Source organism: Neolamprologus brichardi, chromosome 17 (assembly GCF_056152115.1).
Source record: "Neolamprologus brichardi isolate AB-2024 chromosome 17, ASM5615211v1, whole genome shotgun sequence".
Lineage (NCBI taxonomy): Eukaryota > Metazoa > Chordata > Actinopteri > Cichliformes > Cichlidae > Neolamprologus > Neolamprologus brichardi.
In genome coordinates this window covers 29,288,874-29,312,429 of record NC_142120.1, presented here as the reverse complement: position 1 = coordinate 29,312,429, position 23,556 = coordinate 29,288,874, and the positions used below count along the sequence as shown (strand labels likewise).

The following is a 23,556-nucleotide window of genomic DNA, read 5'->3' as shown; positions in this document are numbered from 1 at the left end:
AGAACAACAACATGAGGTTCAGTGCCTCTGAGCCAGCCATGCTTGTGAACACAAAACTAAACTAACATCATTAACACAGCCTTTGCCAGTGTTGGGGTCATTATTCCAAAAAAGTAATGTATTACATGCTACTTCTTACTTTTCTTGCAGTATGTTACTTAAAGAGAAAGTAATTTGTTACACTACTAGTTACATCACTTTCTCGTTACTCCGTGAATTAACCTAAAATGCATCGTCATGTAAGTACCAGCTAATAATATAAAGCTTGGGTTACAGTTCCACACACCAACACAAATGTAATGTACTGCTAATGTAGACGCACATAGAGCTTTCTTTTAGGGTTTACATAAGAAGAAAGCTGACAATACAACACGAAAACATCCCTAATAGACTTTAAATCCATTGGGATTCTACTTTAGAAACATGCACAGGTAGAAATGGAGAATGGAAGTCTGGCTGTACGTCAATGCCTTTGTTGAAGTTCAGTGTCCGGGTGCTGGGCTGCGATTAGCATGAACTCAGCAAAGAACCCAGAAAGACGATAAAGCTATCTTTGTGTTAGCAATATAATGTTGTTGTTTCTGTACTTGATGCTGTTAGCACTTACCCGTCACACTCTTATCCTTTCTAAGTATGTACTTTGATTATAGTAACACATTAAACCCAATACTTCTTGCTGCAGTAATGTTTTTTCAATATCTGCCTGGATGTTGGATGTTTGCTTGGGTTCTCTCCGCTTCCTCCCACAGTCCAAAGATGCAGTTAGTGGGGTTAGATCAATAGGTCATTCTAAATTGTCCATAGGTGTGAATGTGAGTGTGAATGGTTGTCTGTCTCTATGTGTTAGCCCTGCAACAGACTGGTGAGCTGTCCAGTGTGCACCCTGCCTCTCAGCCTAAGCCCCCTCCAGCCCCGCCGCGACCCTGAAAAAGGATAAGAGGAAGAGAATGGATGCATGTATTATAGATTTTGAGGTGATGATGATTCTTGATTTCTCTTGATTATCCCCAAAACTACAGTTAACCGTTAACGTACAGCATTTAGTTAGAGAACATAGCTGTTGTCTTTCTCAGCCCCACCTAATAATTTAACCTGTGTCTCCACTGGAGATAGAAGTGCTGCTTTTTTTTTTAATTTTCTGCCACATGATTCAAATGTCAAAGAGTTTGACATTTAAATTCAACAGGCCATTTTATTACCAAAAATATCGATTCATGCAGGATTTTAAAAAATTCCAGATCACTGCGCCACAGTGAGATGTTTAATGTCCGGAAACATCCCCACGTCTCTGCTTGTCTTTTCATTTACTTGCACCTTCATTGTTGAAATAACATTTACGCTGGCAAAACCAACATCCACAACTGCTATGTCAACTCTCCACAGGACTGGTATGGGAGTTCATATTGTTGTTCAGCTCTGCGTGATGTGGAAAACAGAGAAAAAAGAAAACATGTCAACTTGCTGTTCCATGCAGACGGAGATGAGAAAGACAGGAGAGGGAGGGAGAGATTCTGAGATAGAGAGAGACAGACAGAAAGACTTATCTCTCTCTCTCGCTCCCCCTCATGCACACACACACACCTTATACTGTGTGTGTGATGAGCTGAACAAATGTAGTATCTTTCTTGACTTGCCAGCATGTTATTATTGAGCTGTTTAGGCATGTTGAGCCCAGTGACCATCTGTCACATGTGTTGTACGCACCTTGATAAACTCAGGTTCATCTCTTGTAATTTTCATTTTTTTCCTTTTGTTTTTCCTTTGTGTGTGTGTGTGTGTGTGTGTTTTGTTTTTCCCATTCAAGGTTATTTTTTAAACCATTTCCTACTTTGTGTGCACTTTTGTGCACGGATGAGGCAGAGTTGGTTTGTGTGCATGTATTTGGCTACTTGTGGATGCAGGTGAGCAGTTTCTCACTTGCAGTATGCTTGTGCGCCCTTTCACTGTGATTTTAATTTGTGTGTGTGTGTGTGTTTACATTCATGGGTGCCCACTGCATGCTCAGAGTCTAAATAGAGCAGTGTTTGTCATGAGCCATGAGAATAGTCATATTGTTGAGCAATCAGAACAAAAAGCCCTTGGTCTGAGCTGAGAGCAGCGTGTGATGACACACTGTGTCACATGTTCATGTCTGTGTGTGTTGTGGGGTTTTTTTTGGGTGTTTTTTTTTTTTTTCCGTTTGGTAACAAGCATACTATAGAAGGTTGGGTTATGGTTCAAAGATTTGGTAGGTCTCTACTTCAAAGGTCATGTAAGTTAATAACACAGCGAGTGTGGAAGTGTGGCAGGGTTTGTGTTAAGACAGTGTAATGACAGCAGCAGGATGAGAGGTGGAGATGACACATTGGAAGATAAGAGGTCACTTGTGGTCTCAGCCTTTTTATTATGCACTGCTTTCTGAAAATCTTGTGAATGCCATAACTCAAGATGGAAGTCATCTAGGATCTTCAAATATATATCATACGTGCATCTATTAGTAGGCTGAGGGGCAGCACTGGTGCCTGCCAGTATTTTTGTATTTATTGCTCTTGATGTGTTTTATTCTTGTTGTTGGGCTTAACAAGCACCTGAGTGCAAAATACAATTTCACCTCATGCGAATATTTGCTGGAATGACAATAAGAGCCTTTAAATAAGTATTGGAATAGTTAAATCTAGTTAAAAGTGGCAGAAATGGTTTTGCTTTTTGACTTTTCTCTAATGGACAAAAGGATCAAAATATTATAGACTGTAAAAATACTGCTGCCCAGTACCCCAGCACCACCCACTGTGACCTCAGTAAAACCACAAGTAGAATTGTTGCGGCACGGGAAGGCGGACGCACCTGCACGGCATCACAGTCACGCCTCGCCAGCTTGGTGTTGGGTCCTGTCATGTTGTTTTTGTGGGTATGTGTGGCTGGCAGCTAGGGAGCTGCAGCCGTGGAAGTGTGTTAGAACGCAACCGTAAGAAAAATATGTTGAAGAATGCGGAATTGTGGTCACGCCATGCCTCATTCCTGCCACAGTTGCCTTTTTCACAATGTTGACAAAAAGATTGGTTTGGATGCATTAACTGGGAATTATATTTTTGCGTTAATGGTATGCTGCAGGTATGTTGTAGCCCAACCCAGCAAAAAACATGTTTGTCTTCTATCTGAAAATGAAACTCTGAGATCAAATTTTAGTTTGTCCTGAGGGTCCAATGAGTCCTCTAGACCCAGTTTATGTTAAACTTGTGTTTAAAAAGTGTAAATATCAGTAAAACCATAAGTCAATGCTTTACTGTAACCTGGGACACAGCTTATTTGAACCCAATATGTAACTGATACGATACAAGGACAACATAGTACATTTTTAAAATGTTATTTTTATTTGAAAAAATGAATTCATGTCTATGATCCAGACATTATCTCACAGTAAAACATGCAGACTATTTAACTTCACTATGGTTAAATGCAGCTTTGTTTGTTTTGTACACCTTGAATTAAAGGATGTCGTTTCTAGGATTAATTTGCCCCAACAACAAACTGAAACGCTGAGCAGAAAGTTGCTGAAAGCTGTCGACTGCTCCACAGAACTTCGTAGCCTGTGGTAGTTTGAAACATTTCAGTGGTTTAGTATTTATTTTTACGATCCAGTATCCAACACTATTTCCAGAGCAAGCTGATTTTACATGCACGTTTTTGTTTGCTTATATTTTCCAGGATCTGCTTCACCTCACAGAGTATGACCTCTTGGTGCTTGGAGTCCACAATCACCTCCACTGCCTGCACCTTCTTACTTCTCTACGCCTCCTTCAGGAGCGAGAGAGGAGGAGAGGTACTCTAGCACTCCCACACGCTGCCGGATGCCTAAACACTTTTTATCTTACCTGATCTTTTCCATCAAGTTGTTGATTCTGGATCTGTGTTTGATTTGATTCCTGGTGTGCCCAGCGACTAGACAGAGACAGAAGCATTAGTGTCATGTAAAGACTTGCTTGTGCCTGGGGGTCGCTGGTGGAGGGGGTTATCTTACTCAGGATAATGCTGTCTCTCTCTCTCACTCACTCACTCACTCACTCACTCACTCACTCACACACACACACACACACACACACACACACACACACACACACACACACACACACACACACACACACACACACACACACACAAACAGCATGTGAACCAAAGCTGTCAGCAACTAGGGAGAAGAGTGCTGAGGCCTGCACTCCTGCTGGGTTTAATCACTTTTGGAGGTGTGCATGTATGCATGCGTGGATGTGCTTTTTAGTGTGTTCGTGACAGACTGCTTTGTTTGCTCTGGTTCCCATGCATTATAAAGTGAAATCTAGCTGTTGTCTTGGTGACTGCTGTATAAGAAAAGTCACTAAATTATTGTAGTGGATCTTGTTGGCTGTTGCTGTTATCATACCTGCATAACAGCAGGCATAATCAGAAGATGCAAACTTGGGGCAAAATAGCCACTTTGTGATCAAAACACTGCGCCCGCTGCATCACTTACAAAAAAAACAACCCACAGTGTCTTTCTTGGCTGAACTTCTGAACATTTTTCAGGAGCCAGACTTTCTGAAGTTGTTAAGAGGAAGCAGGGACTATAAAGAGTCTCCTCCTGTCTCATAGTAAACCTAGCAATTTGCAAACCCATCTGGTATGAAGTGTCTAAAAAAACAAAACACGCAAACAAAGAGACCTCAAGTTAAAGTAAGTATAAAAACATTTGACTTTCTGCATCTGGTCTGGCATAATTTAGGTTTTGTGGAAGTTTGGTTTTACTGCTGGTCATTTAGCAGTAAAGTATTTCTTTTTCCTTTTTCAGTATGTTTTACTATGCATATCTGTTGTGTTGCCTGGGTTTATTTTGAAAATGTGCATGAATGAGGATGGATGACCTACTAACTGCAGACCAAATCTACAAACGGGTACAGAGAAAGTAACCTGAAACTGGACTCGGTACAGTCCTGTGAAATGTGCTTCCACAGGAATTAAGAGGGAATCTAGCAACCAGGTGCCGTGACCATCCTTATAAAGGCAGAGGTTGTGTTAGTTTGCTGGTCTGGACCATATAGCTGTGTGTTAACACAATGTTCTGGTCAAAACATGAAATGCTCAGAGAAATTGCAAAAAACCCAAGAGCAACATCTCAGACTGTGAGGCCTCAGTTAACATGTTAAAGTTCATGATGGCACAGTTGGAAAAAGACTGAAAAAGTCTGGCTTGTTTAAAAGTGTGTCCATCAGAAAACCTCTTCTTTCTAAACGAAACATGGCAGCATCGTATAGGTTTTCAAAATGAACCACAAAACTGAAACAACAGGCCTCATTTACTAACAGTGCGTGGGCACAAATCTGTGTATAATTCATGCGTATGAAAAATTAATGTACAAATCAGTGATTTACCAAAATGTCTGTACCTGAATTTATGTGTACTTACAAACAAACATGACAAACACTATTATTAATAAACAACAACAAAACAGTACCTCTCACCATGTGCATGAATAGTGATAACACCAACAATAAGGATATTTCCTTTTTGTCATCATTCGTTTTCCCAAAAATATTATAAGCCACAAAATGCTCAGGATCACTGAATTACAAATAAATACATTTTTAAAAGTTAAATTGCAACGAAAGAAAACAAAATACTGATGGAAAAGCTGTGGACTTTAATGTTTTAATTTAAACATATTCCAGTATTCCTTACCTCATTATATGAATTAGAACTATCATTGCTAGATATCATGACTTATATTTACAAATAGTGGAAACTCTTTTTTTTATTATCATTATTATTATTATTATTATTATTATTATTTTATTTTATTCATTGACAAGTTGTCATTACCTGTGAGTGAAACTGGAGCACTGATGACAGATATGTAGACGAGGTATACAATGAGTAGTTTACCTATCATTACAGCTCACCCCTTATAAAAACATTTATTTTCACATTCCTGGGATCACTGCGTGACCACTATTGGAGACCTGGCCTACAGGCTGACGACTGCTGCTGAGATGAAATGGCCTTTGGTGGAAATCACTCAGTCACCAACTACTGTGGTATTATCTGTCTGCCTGGCAGGCTGCCAAGCTTATCATTATCACAGAGTCCAGTTTTGTTCAGCTAATAGCATCTCTCTTACACACACACACACACACACACACACACACACACACACACACACACACACACACACACACACACACACACACACACACACACACACACTGTGTTTTCATATCTTAGTGGGACATCTAATTGACATAGTGCCTTCCTTAGCCGCTCACTCTAACCCTTAGGTTGCGGTCAGGTTTAGCCTAACTGTAACCTTGACACTAAAACCACATTTTGGGTCTCAAAAATGCCTTTAAATTCGTGGGCACGAGCATTTTGTCCTCATAAGGGCTGTTAGTTGGGATAGTAACATTCCAATTTTTGGTCCCAACAACGATATGTAATTTTTTTTTCTTAAGAATATAACGTAAACTCACAGACTGCATTCAGGCATATATTCATTTCATCATATTACTTTTTATTGGTGTGTGTGTGTGTGTGTGTGTGTGCGCGCGCGCACCCACCCACAGGCATGTGTGCAGCAGGTACTTTCCTTAACAGCAGGTATTAAAAAGCAGTGGAAAAGAAGAGATGTTCTAATTAGAGCATTTAGAGGGTGAAATAGAAGGCATCAGTAAAACCCCCACATGCATGCTCATGCCTCACATATTTGAGGCATTTTATTTTGAGGCACTGTTTTGTTACAGCTGTTTGTGTCATTGAGGCTATTCTGTGTATGCTGTGTTGAAATTCCATGTTTAAATACCTGAGCTCGGTAGTTGTTTAAGAGGTTTTTTGTTTGTTTGTTTGTTTGTTTTTTGGGGGTGGGGGTTTCCTTGCATATAGTTTTAATTTCAGTTTATAACCACATTCATTAGCATTATGTGATAATACCGTGTTATCAGCATCAGCATGGGAAGCATCAAGGTGTACATAAGCAGATATTAATGAATACTTTTATATTCCTTTCAGGACTGTGGTTTACAGCACTCAGGTTTATCGAATCAGTGCTGTACTCTGAAAGTAACAGGACTGTGTGTGCTCTTTTCATCTTTCAAGTTCAAATTCCAGTCATGTGCTAAATATTTTCAAGGTGATGCACTTGAACACGCTCAATGTGTACCTAGCTGCATGGATGGTTTTATATAATGAGTCACCATCTTTAAGCTCCCTCGCCCTACCTGGTCACTACTTGCCAAATAAGCAGCAACAAAAGTAGAGGCTGTACTGTAAACACTACAACCAAATATTTGAAATGTGACTGTTGATGCAGCAGTGTCTGACAGTAGATCTATTATGTCCTCTGAATCAGGCTGTTTTATCGTGTGCCTCACCTTGCTGTTCACTCCTGTCAGGACTACCTGTCTTGGACTATTTGTCATGTTTCTCTGTGCATTTATAAGCAGCTTTAGTTGTGTTGCAGACACTGTCTTGTTTTGGGAGGCTGCTGAAGGGAGTATTGATGCTTCAGGGGTTAGTTTGGACAGCAACGTATGCAGCTGGTGTGCATCAAAGTAACATCCTCATGGTAAGAGGCATAGTTCTAGACGGACATGTAATGTTAGCGTAAATGAGATTTCACTTTGTTTGCTGCTGCTTTTTGTATTTGATCACAACGAGAGAGAGGAAGGGACAGCATGAATGTGAGTTAATGAGACTTGACCTCAATTTACAATGTGGAAGAAAATGTGACTTTGTTACTAACAGCAGAGAGTAGAACAAGAACCAAATCAAGTCTTTTTAAATAGAATCTGGCGCAGTTCGCAGCGGAGACCTGCAGATTCTCAGTGCACATCACATACAGTTTATGTAAAAACACAAGATGTGTGCACTGAGTGCACTCACAGACATTCTTCGTACTAAATATTAGATAATTCTCGGTGCCAGGCTTCAGGCTGGTTAATCTCCCTTGTGAAGGTGATAGACTCATCAACATGACCTTCAGTTAATACTAAGTGTACTATAAACATCTTCCTGTTTCTGTCTGCATGTGTCAGTAACACAAACTCAGCTGTCAACAATTCTGCTCTTATCTCACAAATGTCAAAACAGGGAATATCTAGCTCCCAGATTTATCCAAATGGTCGAATTCTTGGAGAAAAAGTAAACTTTGAAATGTTCCTTATGTACTTCTGGAATCTGTCCAACACTGCTGCTATATGCTTCCATGTCAGTGTCACGTTGTGAAAACTGCTCGAGGTCCTGTGAAATTAAACATTCACTATTTTAACCATCTTAACAAATGACCATGTTTGTCCTTTTCTGAAGAACAGAGCCACTCTTAATTTCTTTATATTTTGCAAGGAGAGCTAGGATTTATTCTGCAAACTTTTTTGGAATTGCAGTATATAATGGAAAAAACTGAGTTTGTACAGCTAGATCAGTGTTTGGTATGAACATCTTTATTCAACTCTGCCCAAACTTTCTTAGGCAAGTGTTCTCCTAATTTCTGTATTTACTCTTCAGGAATAGTTCTCCAGGCTTCTTGAAGGGCATTTCAAAGTTCCTCTTTGGGTGTTGGCTCCCTCCTCTGTGTATGTTCTAGGGCTGCCACAAACGATTATTTTGATAGTCGACTAGTCACCGATTATTTTTGCGATTAGTCGACTAATCAGATCATCATCCATTGGACATACAGCTTATTGCACCAGCAGCATCTGCTCTTATATAACTATCATTAGCTTACAGCTTTAAGTTTTTATGGTATGTGCTAACTAAAAATAAAGACAAGATGATAGTTTATTAAATTTTAATGACATCTGCAGATTGTTTCAATGAAGTTTAATAAACTCCTTGCTATCTAAAATATAACGGGACACCAGAGTATATTCTCAAGCATCTCACACTTCTGATAATCAGCTGTCTGCTTGACGTTTATTCAGCTGTGTAAAAACTATAACTTTAATCTCAGCCAAACCGATTTACTCAGGAACAAATAAAATACTACAAAAAGCCAAACAATAACATTTTTAAGTTATCTAAGTGACTTATGTATGTTTAACCTGAGTAGCGAAAGACAGCCACGGCTAGCTATCGAGCTAGTGGGTAACAGACGTCTCCGAAAACGTCGGAGTGCTTTTGAAAATATGTGGCGTCTTGATAAACTGAGCAGATATTTGAGGTTTACACAGTTACATTCTCGCCTGAAAATACGTTAAACGTTTATTTTGTGACCCAGAAAGAATAATAAGAGTAATATTAAAACTAACTAGCTGCCGCCATTGTTGGAAACTGAGCTGGGCTGCGCTATGAATTCTGGGACACAGTTTCTTCTTCTTCGGGGTTTAACGGCAGCTGGCATTCTTGTACATGCAGTGCTGCCATCTTCTGTTTCAGTCCGTTATTACACTCTTAAATCCTACTACTTATTCCTGCGTCTTTTGGGATCTTACAAAGCTTCAAACGACACGTCGACTATTAAATCAGTCGTCGACGATTTTGATAGTCAACGTAATCGTGACTAGTCCACTAATCGTGGCAGCCCTAGTATGTTCATGACGATTTGAACTAAACATTTTAAATGTGGATCCATACATAAGGGCTGTTGAAACTGAGTTTCAGTCCAGTTCTTGTGTAATTTGGCATACCTCAGCCTTTTCTCTCCTTTTCCCTTCCTCAATAATGGCTTCTTGACAGCCACCCTTCCACTGAGACCGTTTCTGATGAGGTGAGTAGCAGGGGAATGGAAAGAGCACATGCATCGCTCAGGTCCTGTGTCAGGTCTTTGCTGGATTATTTCATGTTTTTAAGGACATGATGTTCAGATACTGTTCATTTCATGTAGATAGTTTTTAGGTCTGCCCCTCCTCCTTTTGTCAACCACTTGTCCAGTTTGCTAAGATTTTTTAAGGATACACTGTACACCATACACCAGGTTTTCAGCTAATAGCTGATTGGGAATCACCTTATGGTACAAAAAGACTATTTTATTTATGTCAGACACTCTTTGGCATTTTTGTAGCTTCAACTAAAGGATTTGTTTTATTTGTTTATTTGTTTTTTCTTTTGTGATAGCCTGCTCGTAACACATCAAGTACATAAAGATGGCCCTATATACAATTTAACATGAGTTCTTTAAGTTGTCTGTTATGTATAGACGGCACTGGTTTATTCTTTGAGTTAGGTGTGTTTTATTATGATTGAATGAATTATAGATCAATGTCATTCTAACTAGGACAGTGTGAATAACACTGTATTTGGTCCTTTTTTATGAACACATTCAGTTAATTACTAAAGATTGCACGTAGCAATCTTTATGGAACACATTTACACATAAATGTGTTTGCAGATGACACCACTGTCATTGGCCACATTCAGGATGGTGATGAGTCCGCATACCAGCAGGAAGTTGAGTGGCTGGTACTCTGGTGCAGTCAGCACAATCTGAAGCTGAACACTCTTAAGACTGTAGAGATGACAGTGGACTTCAGGAGACATCCCTCAACTCTGCTCCCCCTCACCATATCAGACAGCCCTGTGTCGACTGTGAAGATCTTCAAGTTCCTGGGTACAACCATCTCCCAGGACCTAAAGTGGGAGACCAACATCAACTCCATCCTCAGAAAGACCCAGCAGAGGATGTACTTCCTGAGACAACTGGGGAAGTACAGTATTCCACAGGAGCTGGTAATCCAGTTCTACACTGCGGTCATTGAGTCTGTCCTGTGCTCCTCCATCAAAGTCTGGTATGGTGCAGCAACTAAACGGGACAGGAGCAGACTGCAGCGGACTGTACGGGCAACAGAAAGGATCATCAGCGCCCCCCTGCCCTCCATCCAGGACCTGTACCTCTCAAGAACCAGGAAACGGGCAGGGAAAATCATCGCAGACCCCTCACACCCTGGACACAGACTTTTTGACCACCCGACATAGGAACAGTTTCTTTCCCCTCGCCATCTCCCTCCTAAACAGTTGACCTGTCACACTGCTCCCACTGCCAGACTACAACTGCACCTTATGTACATTCTGTAGTATTCATTCCACCTCATTTCATTTCTGTCATCCTGTATTCTATGTATACAAGTTTAGATTGGTTATTTATAGTTGGTTTACACAGGTGTGTGTGTCTGTGTGTGTGTGTGTGTCTGTGTGTATGTGTGTCTGTGTGTGTGTGTGTGTGTGTCTGTGTGTCTGTGTGTCTGTGTGTGTGTGTGTGTGTGATATTTACATTGCTGTGCTTGAGAGTCACCATCTACCGGAACCAAATTCCTTGTATGTGTCTGCACATATACATGGCCAATAAACACGATTCTGATAAGCTGCTGTAATTGACGTATTGACTGACGTAGCTGTTCCACAGAAACCATGACTGGATAAGTCAGAAACCAGCAGATTTAATTCTACCTGAACTGATTCTTCAGCCAAAGACCTGCCTTTTCTTTTTCTTTTTTTTCTTTTTTTTTAAGACCCTGAGGCTGCAACGGATGAATGAGGAGTGGCATTAACAGAGAAATGTTTACTGATCAGAAATACACACATGGAAAGACAAGCATCTGTAAACAGAGCTATAAGAAAAATAAAGGAGCAGCAAGGAGCACGGGAATAAGGAGCTGATGGAGAGAAAAGTACAAATGGAACAAAGGTTGAAATCTATGCTTGATTTTTCTTTACTTCAGAGCTTTAGTGAGAAGCAAGAGGAATACCACAGAATGAGGGAAGTGACTGTAATAAACTTGTAATAGCAGATCCTGTTCTTTGCAGGAAGCAGCTTCAGTTGGGAGTGACGCCAAGCCCATCTACTTAATGGTTTACTTGCACCCTGATGTGTATGGGTGGAAAACAGTGCCAACCTCAAAGTGCCAGCAAGGCTTTGTTCCAGTGTGCTACCTTAGTGTCCATGTGTCAAAGGAGGGTTTGGGCTAAGGACTAACACCAACAGGAAGTGCAGGAAATGGCTATAATGGTGTGGTAATCTCCAAATATTTAAAAAAAAAATGCAGTTATGTAAACAGTTTGTTTCTCCACTTTTCTAAAAGATAAAGCTTTGATGTTGCACGCTTCTTAATATTTAAGCAATCAAAAACAAGAAGAAACAGCAAATTCAATCAAACTTCAAACAGCAGGAAATCACTGGTACTTTGTAGACATTGTAGTGCTAATTTAATCTGTTTTGCTTTAGAGTGACATTTCAGCCCCAAACTCCAAGTATGTCGTGGTGTTTCAAATTGGTAAAACAACTTTACCTCATCAAAGTTTACAAGACTTGTGACTCTTTTTTTTTCCCATTGCATTATTGCCACATACTCATTTACCGTAAACTATAGATGCACCTCTGTGTGGGCTTAGATGAAAGGGTGGTTGCGTTTTCATCACAAAGACATGTGCCAGTCAGTTTGGAAGGATAATGCTTCTGCTCCTCACTCCAGGGCCCTCACATTTTGGGAAGCTCAGGTGATTCAGGAGATGATGACAGATTATACTTCTGACTCACCGTGCTGCTTTCTGGAAATACCACCCTTGCGTACAACATGCCAAGAATTTTTACATGCCTTTGTGAAAAGGCACTTTAAAACAAAATCGGCTTCAGATGGATTTAGCTTTTACTTCCAAATAGCACTCCACGCAGGCAGGAGTCCAGGAGCAGCTTCTAGGCTTTGGCCTCTAACATTCACAGTGTGCTCTCTGTTCATCGTCAAGAAGAGGCCAAGAAGTAAGTTTCGTTTATTTATTTTTTTAATTTAAAGAGATAATTTGTTAGTGACCAGATTTACTCAATATTTGTGGTGTTTTTTTAAGAAATGCAAATCTTTAACTACTTGTGCTGCCTCACTGCAAATACTGCTAACAGGCAAAATCAAAATAGAGGATAAAATGCAAACGTAATTTGGCTTGGTCTTTCCGTTTCTCTATAGCTCCTTCCCCAGGTTATAGAAATCACTTGATCCCTTTATAGAGACCTTTACCCATAGTAAAGGAGTCACAGAGCTAAATGTAAACATGTTCATTGTTTTGTTTATCATTCTTATGGTTTACAATCAGATTTTACTAGAAGGCATGATCAGACACAGACAGGAACAAATGATTTAAATCACTTAGAAATCAAACTAGAAGATGTAGTACCTGAAATTTCTGTGCGTGTCCTCGTTTTTATTTCAAACCTGAAAAGTCAGGCGCAACTTCTTATAAAAGTACAAACTGAAAGTTAGTGCCTTCCTTCCTGCTGGGCGATAATGTCGTGTTCCCAAATGTTGGAACATTAATGAATACCTAAAACCTCTGAACTGCAGGTAAAAGAGAAATTAAAAACAATATTCAGGTTCCTCAGTTCTGACAAATGTAGTGTGAACAACTTGAGATCAAAACACATGCATGTATGTAGCATTTTTGTGTGTGTGTCTAATGTGGGTCATCTGATCATCCTGGCTTTCACCGCAGCAGGATGGGCTTATTGTATTGTCTGACAGGAAACGCACACACTCACACATAAACATGCATGTGTGCACGTGTCTGTGTGTTATCACCTCTAGACAATACAGAGGAACAGGAGCACAAAGACAGGAGAGTGTTGTCCTGAGGGCTGGCGAGCAGAGCCGCACACACATTCAAACAACACGGGCTAAAAATGAGCTCATACCTGATGTAATGACACGAGGAGAGCTCTTCTTCTTGCTTCTTCTCTTTCACAGATGAAATTTAATCATTCTCGCCAGCATTCCTGTTAAAAGAATGCACCAAAGTAGACTCTAAACTCTACTGATTTATGTTTCAGCTGACACTGAGTCAAGTGCTTAAAGTCCATGAGGCTTGAGAGCGCCTTAGGTTGCTCAAACGTGCAACGTTCATGCCAAGACCACATTTTTCAGCCTCTCTGCAAATAGCAACATTAGATCACCTCTAAATCTTCTTTAAGTACCAGACTAGTTGGTGGTGTTGGTGTCAGAGGTACCAAACAAAAAGGTTGAGAGCATGAAATATGAGGCTGTGAAGGCAATACGGAGGAGGGGGAGATGGAGGAGAGGAGGGTATGTGGGAGTTTTCTTCTGTGCTGGGGGGTAGAAGACAACTCTGCTAAAAGAGAAAGAAAAGTCCTCCCAAACACAGAAGTGCATGAAAGGCGGGGCTGAGAGCTCACAAATCACTCCCCAAAGAGAGGAGGAGGAGGGCAGAGTTTGTGACAATGCTGCGCTACTTGTTGTTGCCCATCCAAAGGAGCCGGTCAGCAATTTTTAGCTAGTCAGTCATTCAAATTATGAAAGTCAATAAGTTTGTGAAGTGAGAGAAAAGAGCAGCGATCACACACTGAGGAGGAGCTCACACTTGCAGGTAGGAATGAGAAGTTTGTAGGAGCGCACTTGTATGCAGTGGGGTGTAGGAATGTGTGTGTGTGTATGGGGAAGTTGACAGCAGAGGAGACGGAGCTGAGGCAGCTATCTTTATGATCGTCTTCTGAATGCAATTTCTTTTCCCCCCGTTTGTCTGTTTTTCTACTTGTTACTTTCTTTCTCTGGCTGCTGTTTATCTCCCTACGCCGCTGTGCTTTCCCTTCATCTCACAGCTGTCTGTCCGTCCATCCCTCTTGGTTTGCTTGTTTACAGCTCCCAGTGAGTAAGATTTATTCTGGGATTTTTTTTTGAGCAATAAGTTGCCATCCCAAGGCGCTGGGTGTAACTGCGGTTGCTGGAATTGGTGGTGTTAGCTGTGGAAAACCCAGCAGGAAATAATTACACGAAATATGAAAGATAAGACCAACGACATTTCTTTCATCATTTTCTTTTTCTTGTTAGGCTCGCTCACTTAAGCATTTGCTTATCCTGACTCGATGTGATAAATGACTCAAAAATCTGGCTGCTTATGAGAGATGGCGTTGCTCAACCATTTACAACACCTAAAATTAGTCGTTGCTAAATACGGAGATGATGAATATGTGTTTGTGACATATGACTTAAAAGATTTGTGAGTTTAAAACAAAACTGTAAATTAAAAGCTCTTATCAGACAGCGCTTTGCTGTTTTGCTCACGATCAGTTTGACAGGTCGAGGCTGAAACTCTGACCTCTCAGTTATGAGATCACATCTTTAAACAGCAAGCCACCAACTAAATGATGACAGAGTTAGGCATGTGTGTCTGTGTGGTGTTGATGTTGGGGGGGGAACACATGCATGCAGCAGGTTGTTTCAGACATTAGTCAGTGTCACGTCTGAACTTCTCAGTGGAGTTGGAGTAAACCAATGAGATTCAGCCTTTAATTAATGCTAAAATGTGTCTGTGTCAGATGCAAGGATCACAGATTTGTGACGGTTGTGTGTTTCCAGGGTCAGTATTGTATGTGTAGTGTTGTGTTACTTGGATTCCCTGTGGTGTCAGTTGTTTGGTATTCCAGTAAGCCATCAGCACTATACAACCTACTGATCTTTGCAAAGACAGAGTCCCTGCATAGCCGGAAAAGGGGGAAAAACAGATATTTATGGTTGTTATTTAAGTACATTGCTGCATTACTTGGTCATCACCAATATGTGGTACTTTAAATCTGAAGAAAATATTGTACATTTTCCTCTAATGCTGTCATCCGATGCCCAGAAGACTTTAGAGACACACAAACATGTGACAAGTACAGAGAGTACGATCCAGATTTATCCATCCAGCAGTATACTAAATAATATAGGTGAGAACTTTGAAGCATCTGGGCTAGACACAGCATCTTCAACATTAGTGATGTGGATCGTGTCAAAGAGGCTGAGGCTGAGTGTTTTTGAATTAAACTTAGAACACTGCAATTTTTCTTTAAAGCAGTAAGAGAGATGACGTGGAAATATGGACAAAAACAGAACAATGGTACCTTTCTACTATGCACATTACATGATGTTTAATGACATTTTAAAAAAAGCTACAAGCTTTACAAGATTTGAAATGGTGTTACAGGTACCCCTCGTCCTTATGCTAAGCTCACATCATTATCCTCTAGCTCTAACTTTCCTCATTGTTGTACAGACAAGTATGAAAAGGCTTGAAGTGGGATCAGTCTTGCCATCGAACTGTCAGAGAGAAGGCAAATGGGTCCGTTACCCAAAATATCAAACACTGATTTAGTCATTTATGTGAAGAACTGTTGGGTGGCTGTGCTTCAGGAGGTAGAGGAGATCATCTACTAATCAGAAGCTTGGTGGTTTGATCACTGGCTTTTTGGCAAGAGACTGAACATCGAGTTGCTCCGATACAACCATTGGAGTGTGAACGCTAGGTGTGAAACACTTGGACACAGGAACAAGCCCTTGTATGAATGTGTGTGTAAATGGGTAATTGGGGCTTGTTGTAAGAAGCGGTTTGGGTGATCAAATTAAGTATGTAAGTACCAATCAATTTACATTTAGAGTAACATATTTAGCAGTTTTTTTCCCTGCTTCATATCGATCCATTTGGGATCCTTTTGAGTCCACATGTAGTTAACGTAGTGGGTATGTGCTACCTTACCTTACTTAACCCGTTTCCTGTTTTTGTTCTGCCTGTTTTCTGAACAAAAGCTTGAGTAAATGAAACCAATCACTGTCCTGGTGATTTTCCTTTTGGAGACAAGCCAGAATTTGTTATACAGCCTGGCTTGCACTATTCGTGCTTCCTTGTAAGTAACATAGCTTTAGTTGTGAAATAACAATAAGATAACAGTGATAACACTAACCAATGCTTCAGGCTTATATAGCCTTTAATTTGATCAGTTTAACAAATATTTAAATATATAAGCTTTTTAATTAAATTGTTTACACATAAGAAGATGTCAGAAGTGCATCCCACAATGCAGTGCAATCTTTGTAGTTCAAACATCATTTGAAATACTTGGTTTCAGATTTAAGGTTGCAGGTTCTTCCTGACAGTTCTTCACTCTGCATCTTTTACTGAAGTGAAAATCTAAAAGCTCCATTCATCACCTACTCAGCTGACACTTCGTGCAACTGTCTGACAGTGTGGTGTACAGTGACTGTACAGTTAAGACTGATGCGTGAATGTACAAAATGAGTGCACATGCTGAGGGGAAGTTAGGTGTGACTGTCTGACAGAGTGAGAGATGTGCACAAAGGTTTAGAAGTATGAAATGGCAGCTACTGCTGTGGGATTTAATAAGAGCCTCATTAATATGTTAAACACATCTCTCACACACACACACACACTGGTGAGCCCACGCACTGAAGAGCGCAGTAGGACACCTCTCCCTCTCTCTAACAAAGACTGGCTCTACACAGTGGTCATGTGACAGTTGTTCCCATTGTTCACTTCTGGCCAGGGGTGGTTTTCCTAATGTGTGTGTGTGCATGCGCATGAGTATTTGCGTGCATGTTAAAGCAGGAAGACACTTTAAGCCAGCCAGAGGAAATCCCTCATTCCCAAGCATATTGATGTTTGCGCTCGTCCTCCCGGTTGTGTGTATGTTCGTGTGTAATGACAGACCACCTCTGCAGCATCCGAAGCTTAATGTTAAAACCCTACTTTATTTTTGAAGCATTTTATCGAGTGTGTTTTTTAATCTAGACGCTCGGTTTGTGTTTTGTAAACCGTCTGTCCATGGTACCAAAGGACTAAAAGAGATTTGTGGAACTCTCTTAAAGACTCCTGATGTTCCCCAAAAAGGCCAATATTTTAAAACCACTACTTGAGTGGATTAGCCAAAGAGCTCTCTGCCTCCTGGCTGATGTGTTGGGTTGGCTGGAGAGATGCTGAGAGAGCTCACCATCAAAACACTAAATTGAATTGAACTGATTGCAAAAATAGCGTCCTTCAGATGGAAAGCAAGCTCAAGAGATACTCTGTGAAAAGGAGGAAGGCATATTTGTTTTATTGATAGTAATTCTTTATAATGAACTGCTGTCTTCTAAATGTTTATACTGCCATTTCCTCTTCCTGTTAATCTACACTCCCCCCCCCCCCCCCCCCCCCCAAGGTCTTGTGCACAAATGTTATTGTTCCAAACCCAAGGCCTTCACTAGTGTTGGTGACAAAACAAATCTCACTTGAGGATGTTTTGTCTGTTACATGGCTAAAGAATAAAACTTTTTATTGGCTGTCAGACCTTTATGAACATGTGAAACTGTGTGAATTTCCCTTTTAACCATTTATTTTGGAATTGTCTAGCTACCCAATCTTACTGGGTTGAGGTAATAACAAAAATTTAACTTGTACTCAGCGTTGCGCTACCATATGTTAAGGTAAGATAGCATAAATACCTTCTTAAAATATTCCTCATAACCAGTTTAAATACAATAACAATGTGACAGTTGGATAAGGATCCACCAATTGCAGGGGAATGATTGGGCATTTTGAAGGATATTTATTAAATGAAACTGAGGAATAAAAACTGAAACTTTATTAAATTATGACTGTTTTTCCTCGTTGTAACCGTCTACATTGCCCTGTTAGTATATGAACATGAGTACATTTGTGACATTCATGAAATATGTAAACATAGTTATTTCTTGTTGTTTCTGAAGGTGAGACTGCATCAAGTTTCTGATATGTTGATTTTTCTTACTGCTGTTTCATTTTAGTTTAGTTTTGATTTAAAAAATAATAATACATTTATAAGCAAAAACTCTCTTAGAATGAATAATTTATCATTATCTAGAAATGTTCATTCCTGTGTGTTTGTACGAAAGCACATTATTTAAAACAAACAGTTTTTCTGTAAAACATCAAGCAAAAATTGATGCCAGTTGAAATGTGGGTCAAAATGGTAGAAATAACGACTCAGAATTCTTGATATGTTTTTTTGTTGATACCGCTATCTTCTCTGCTGTCTACTGATTATATTGTCACTTGTGCTTCTGAGGGATTATGTTATGATTATGTTATAACCGTTACGATTCTGATTTTAAGATGTTTTTACGTTACTTAACGTGCACACACCTTGATGCATGTACATGAAAAAAAGGCACTAGCAAGTGTCACTCAAACCTAATGTGAAGTTAAAACTTGCTGGTATAAAACACAAATTCTTTGGCATGGATGTCTTTTCAAATCTCTCTGACCCACTATAGCGTATACTGTCCATACATAGGAAATAATAGACTTGGTATAGGAAGCACTTGCACTCATTTGCAGAGTTATAACTACTGGTTGAACAGCTGTGGAGAAGAGAGGGTGAACCAGGGACAAAGATAAAAGTGGTGGGGAACTAGACGAGTCCATTATTATAAGAGGTAAAAGGATAAAGAAAAGGGAGAAGGACAAGTCTGGGAGCTGCCATGATGGACAGGCAGGGAGGGAGGGAGGGAGGGCATGTCTGTGTGGAGGAGGGCGTGAGACTACAAGAGAAAGGGGGAAGATGGATGAGTAGGGACCAGTGAGAGAAGAGTGAAATAATGCAGAAAAAAATAAATGGTAGGAAAAGAGTAGGCAAATGATACAGGACAAGAGTGTAGCTGTAGCTCTCAGAATGAATCATTTATGTATTCATTAAACTGACCCAGTATACGGGAGTAAGTGCTAAGTGTTTGTGTTTTCAATCAGTGAGAGTCAGTCAATTCTCCTCTGCAGGAGAGTGTGTGTGTGTCTGGCAGATGGTCAGGGCCACACACACACAAATACACATACAGCTGACCGTCCCCGAGGGTCGTATAATAGCTTCTCCTGTTGTAGTCGTTCTACCCTTCAGAGGAATCCACTCTCTCTGACCCGGCATGCCTTAGAAGGACTTTTACTGTGTACACTGAAGAGTCCTGAACCAGCCAGCTGTTCCTTTCTCTAAACCATTATTTGCATTTTTATTGATATTCATGATTACAAGCTGGTGGCTCAGTGACCCCCTGCTGGAGTTAAGTTTTAGCATTTAGTTCCAGTTTAAGGCGGTCCTGGTTTATTTAGGAGTGACCAAACTCCAAGAACCTACTGAAAAGTTGTGTCCTCTCGTTTGTAGCCTTCTCCTTTGAGCTGGTGTTAACTCTAGTGTTTGCCATTTAACGTGACAGCAAACAACAGCCGTAGATGAGAAACTATGCGAGTATTTTTGCCAAAAGACCAAAAAAGTGCTACTAAACACAAATCTTGGAGACATCACACAGGGTATCAATCATCTCAGTCATTGAGCATACTTTAGCACAGCCCTGGAAGCGGGGAAATTGACTTCTGTGGCTGTAATGCTGCTTCAACAAGTGCTCCAATTTATGCTTTCACATATTTTTAAGCGCTAGTTCTGTTCGCATTGGCAGAAATCTAAACAAAAATGCTACAAAGATATTTTATCATTTCGGCTTGCTAGCAAAGTATTCAAAATAAGACAGTTTGCTGCTAAGAGGCACGTTTCTGTACTGTACACATGGTCTGAAATGATGTCCGTCTGAGCTGTTAGTTTTTGTTGTTTGTTGCGGATCATCTTTTTTGTTATTATCACGCACATGTAAATGTGGTCCAGCAGCATTTTTCTGCAGTTACTGCAGGTCAGTTGAACACCAGTCAGTTTGATTATGTTCCTTCAGCTTGTGTTCTCTGATCATAATCAGGCTGTTTAACAATAGCAAACACAGGCTCAGTTGTTCAGATCAGATTCTTAGGTTTGAGATTAGAGAGAGGGTCAGTTGAATCCAGTCTGCTACCGTGTTATTTTAGTTTGTACAGTGTGACTAACTGCTGCGCTGTGAGTGATTCAGAGCGGATAAAGCTGTGCTGTTCACTCATCATCGCACAGCAGGGGAATTTCTCTGTCCTGTGTTTTAGGTCCCTGTCATCCTATCAGTCATGTTCATCATGCTGTATTTATAACTGTGTCTGTCTGTTCATTACACACGATCTAGCTAATGGGCAAAAATAAAGTTGGGTGCAGTGCTGTTCTCTTTTCTTTTTTTCTGTTTTTTCCCTTTTTTTAAGTATCTGGTGTATGAATCAGTTTTTAGGGAGATTACTGGAATACAAAGTATTTTGAAAATGTCCTAGTGTTATACTGATACTGATACTCAGAGGTTGTTGCTAAAAATATCACATAACACTGAGGCACACAGGGTCAGACCTCTATTCTGTTCTCATATCCACTAACAGAGGGCTGAAGTCAGCCTTCAGTCTGGTGTGGGGGAAAAGAAAACGTGGCGCCGATCCAACTATTGTATAAAAATTGGCTCAGGCGAAATTCTCAAACACATCTACTTTACTTTAATCTTCCCCTCTTCAGTGGAAGTATTAAATTGTTATCCATTTGCTAACTTGTGTGGATTTTATTGGCTTCATTTTCAGACACAGTATAGCTACAGATTTTGTTTCAGACTGTCCACATGAAATTTTTTGTTTTTAAAAAAGGAGGAAAAATCTATTAAACAGAGATGGGGTGTTATTCAGAGGTCAGATTAACTTGCTGCATTTACTAAACATTAGCGAAAAGTGCTAGTAAGTATTTCTGTATGTATGAACACTTGAAAGACAGTGAGAATGATGGCTTTGTGTCTGCATTAAAGAGAGACAACTACTGTATACTGGCTGTGTGCGCCATTTCACCTCAGTCAGTGCTTCATGTCAGCCGTTGTTACACAAATGTATAGCTGAGATTACTGTTCGTTATAACACACCTGAAGACAGCTAATTTGTTTGATTCATTCAGTTAGTTTCCTTTATATTTGCAGGAACTCAGTAAAGTTATTAATCTTTATTAAGTAATCCAAAGTCATGGTGTATGTCATTACTGTTTAACAGTAAATGTCTGTATGTGTTTTGTTTCCAGAGTTGAGGATGATGGCAGAGGGGCGTTTTGCAAGTCTGCCCAGGTCTCTTCAAGCACACCACACCCTGGGAGGAGGCACAGGCCACTCTGGAGTACCCAGCAGCCCTCTTGGTGCCCCAAGCAATAATACCTGCTCCTCCAGGAGGCACCAGGCCTCTCTCACATCCTCCATGGATCTTCTCAGCTCCAGACCTGGGTAAGCTGTGTAACCATCAGAAGCTCACTGCTGTTGAGTCATTTATTGGAAATCAGCAATAGTAACATTTCCCATTGTGAGTAACTGTTTGCTTTTCCTGCATGCAGCCTCCATCCAGGCCAGTGTGGCAGCCTATCAGAAAAGCCAGCTGCCGCCTACCAGCCAATCTCTATTCATGGGACTCTGCCTCGGCGCAAAAGAGGAGGGGTCAACCTCGCCACACATGGAAACTACACCTGGGACCCCAAAGCCAATCACACAGAGCCTTTAATTTATGAGAATGCATTACTGACTGCTGAGTACCGTCATCAGTCCATGACCTCTTCACTGGTCCAAAATATCGCTGATGACTTCCATGGTTACAGGTAAACATGTTCACAAACATGGATAATGCTTCTGGATGTTTATAGTTTCATTTTCATTCTGCGGTTTGTTCTTGCACATTCTGGGCAAATGATAGTCTTCATCATAAGTAAGACTGTTGCTTATCTTTATATCTGTCAGATGTTCTGTCAGATCTTTCAGAAGAAGCACCTTTTGTTCAGTACTATCATGATAAAAGGTGATTGTTGCAGCGGTGTCTTGTCATTCTGAAGGTTGGCACTGTTTGATGATCAGAGACTAAAAAAAAAAAAAAAAAAAAAAGATGATCAGAGACTGTTAGTGCTCTCGAGAAAACACTGCTCCTCTTCAGACTGGAGAGTGAGACAGTGTGGAGTTGGATGGAGAAAAGTGAGGTTGAATAGAGACCCCTGAGGGGGTGTAGTGATTAGCTCAACTTCAGAGGGAGAACACACACACACACAAACCCACACACATCTCATCCCTCATCATCATGTCCTCCACCTTTCTATCTCTAGTGTAGAGTTACAACAGACTGTATCTGATGTAGCCAGCTTTGTGTGTGCATGTGATGTGCGTCTGTGGGCGCATTCGTGTAGCCCCCAGCAGTTGGGTTACCTTTGTTGGTCAGGGTGTGGCGTGGCAGATCAGAGACTACTGTGAAGTCTTTGTCTCTACTTTTTATCTGTCTGCCTCCATGCCGGATAGATTTCATAGACCGCTGACATACAGTGGGACAATTTGTCCAGGTCAAATTCAGCCTGTGCAGGTGGCAAAATAATGAGTAGCATATTCTTCTTTTTTGTGTGTGTTCTTTCATAACGTTAATACAACTTCATGGGTATTTTCTTGTTTTTTTTAAACAGCTAGCACAGAAAGTGCCAGTTTTTACACCTGTCATGCATAAATGAGCCTTTTGGCTGATTACAGTTCATCAAAATTCAGCCATTACTTGATGATAAAGTTCATCAAGAAAGCATACTTCTAAAGTTTTGGCATGTTGGTTCTCATCCACCCAGGGGCGTAATTTCCAGGGGGGTTAGGGGGGGCTATGACCCCCCCCCCCCCCGCCCCAATAATAAGACCCAGCCATTATAACCCCCCCAGTAAAATAATGAATTATCTTGCATAAATAGGCTGTTAATTTTCTTTACTCATTTCGAATGTGAAATAGTTGCATGTTTAATCATCTGGGAATTTACCCAGATTTATTTATTTATTTAGACAGAGATCTTGACACCCCCCCACCCCCTCCCAGCCTTACTTCAAGTTAAGACTGTGAGAATCAGGCAAAAGTCGCTTTTGATTATTCCTTCAGATTACCTGTGCAGGTTTGAACCATTCAGATGTTGAG

At 40.5% G+C, this 23,556-nt stretch overlaps 1 protein-coding gene across 2 annotated transcripts in view; it reads left to right on the top strand.

Annotated features, from left to right (window-relative positions):
• bcar3 (BCAR3 adaptor protein, NSP family member) overlaps nucleotides 1-23,556 on the top strand; it is a 67,871-nt gene that overhangs the window by 7,938 nt on the left and 36,377 nt on the right. The window contains exons 3-5 of one of the 2 annotated variants that reach the window (XM_087831092.1): nucleotides 3,685-3,799; nucleotides 21,665-21,860; nucleotides 21,968-22,225. In XM_087831092.1, the coding sequence (XP_087687218.1) occupies nucleotides 3,685-3,799; nucleotides 21,665-21,860; nucleotides 21,968-22,225 (569 nt within the window). Of the gene's footprint in view, nucleotides 1-3,684; nucleotides 3,800-14,146; nucleotides 14,302-21,664; nucleotides 21,861-21,967; nucleotides 22,226-23,556 lie in introns of those variants that run through there. The other variant, XM_087831091.1, reaches the window with a different exon arrangement.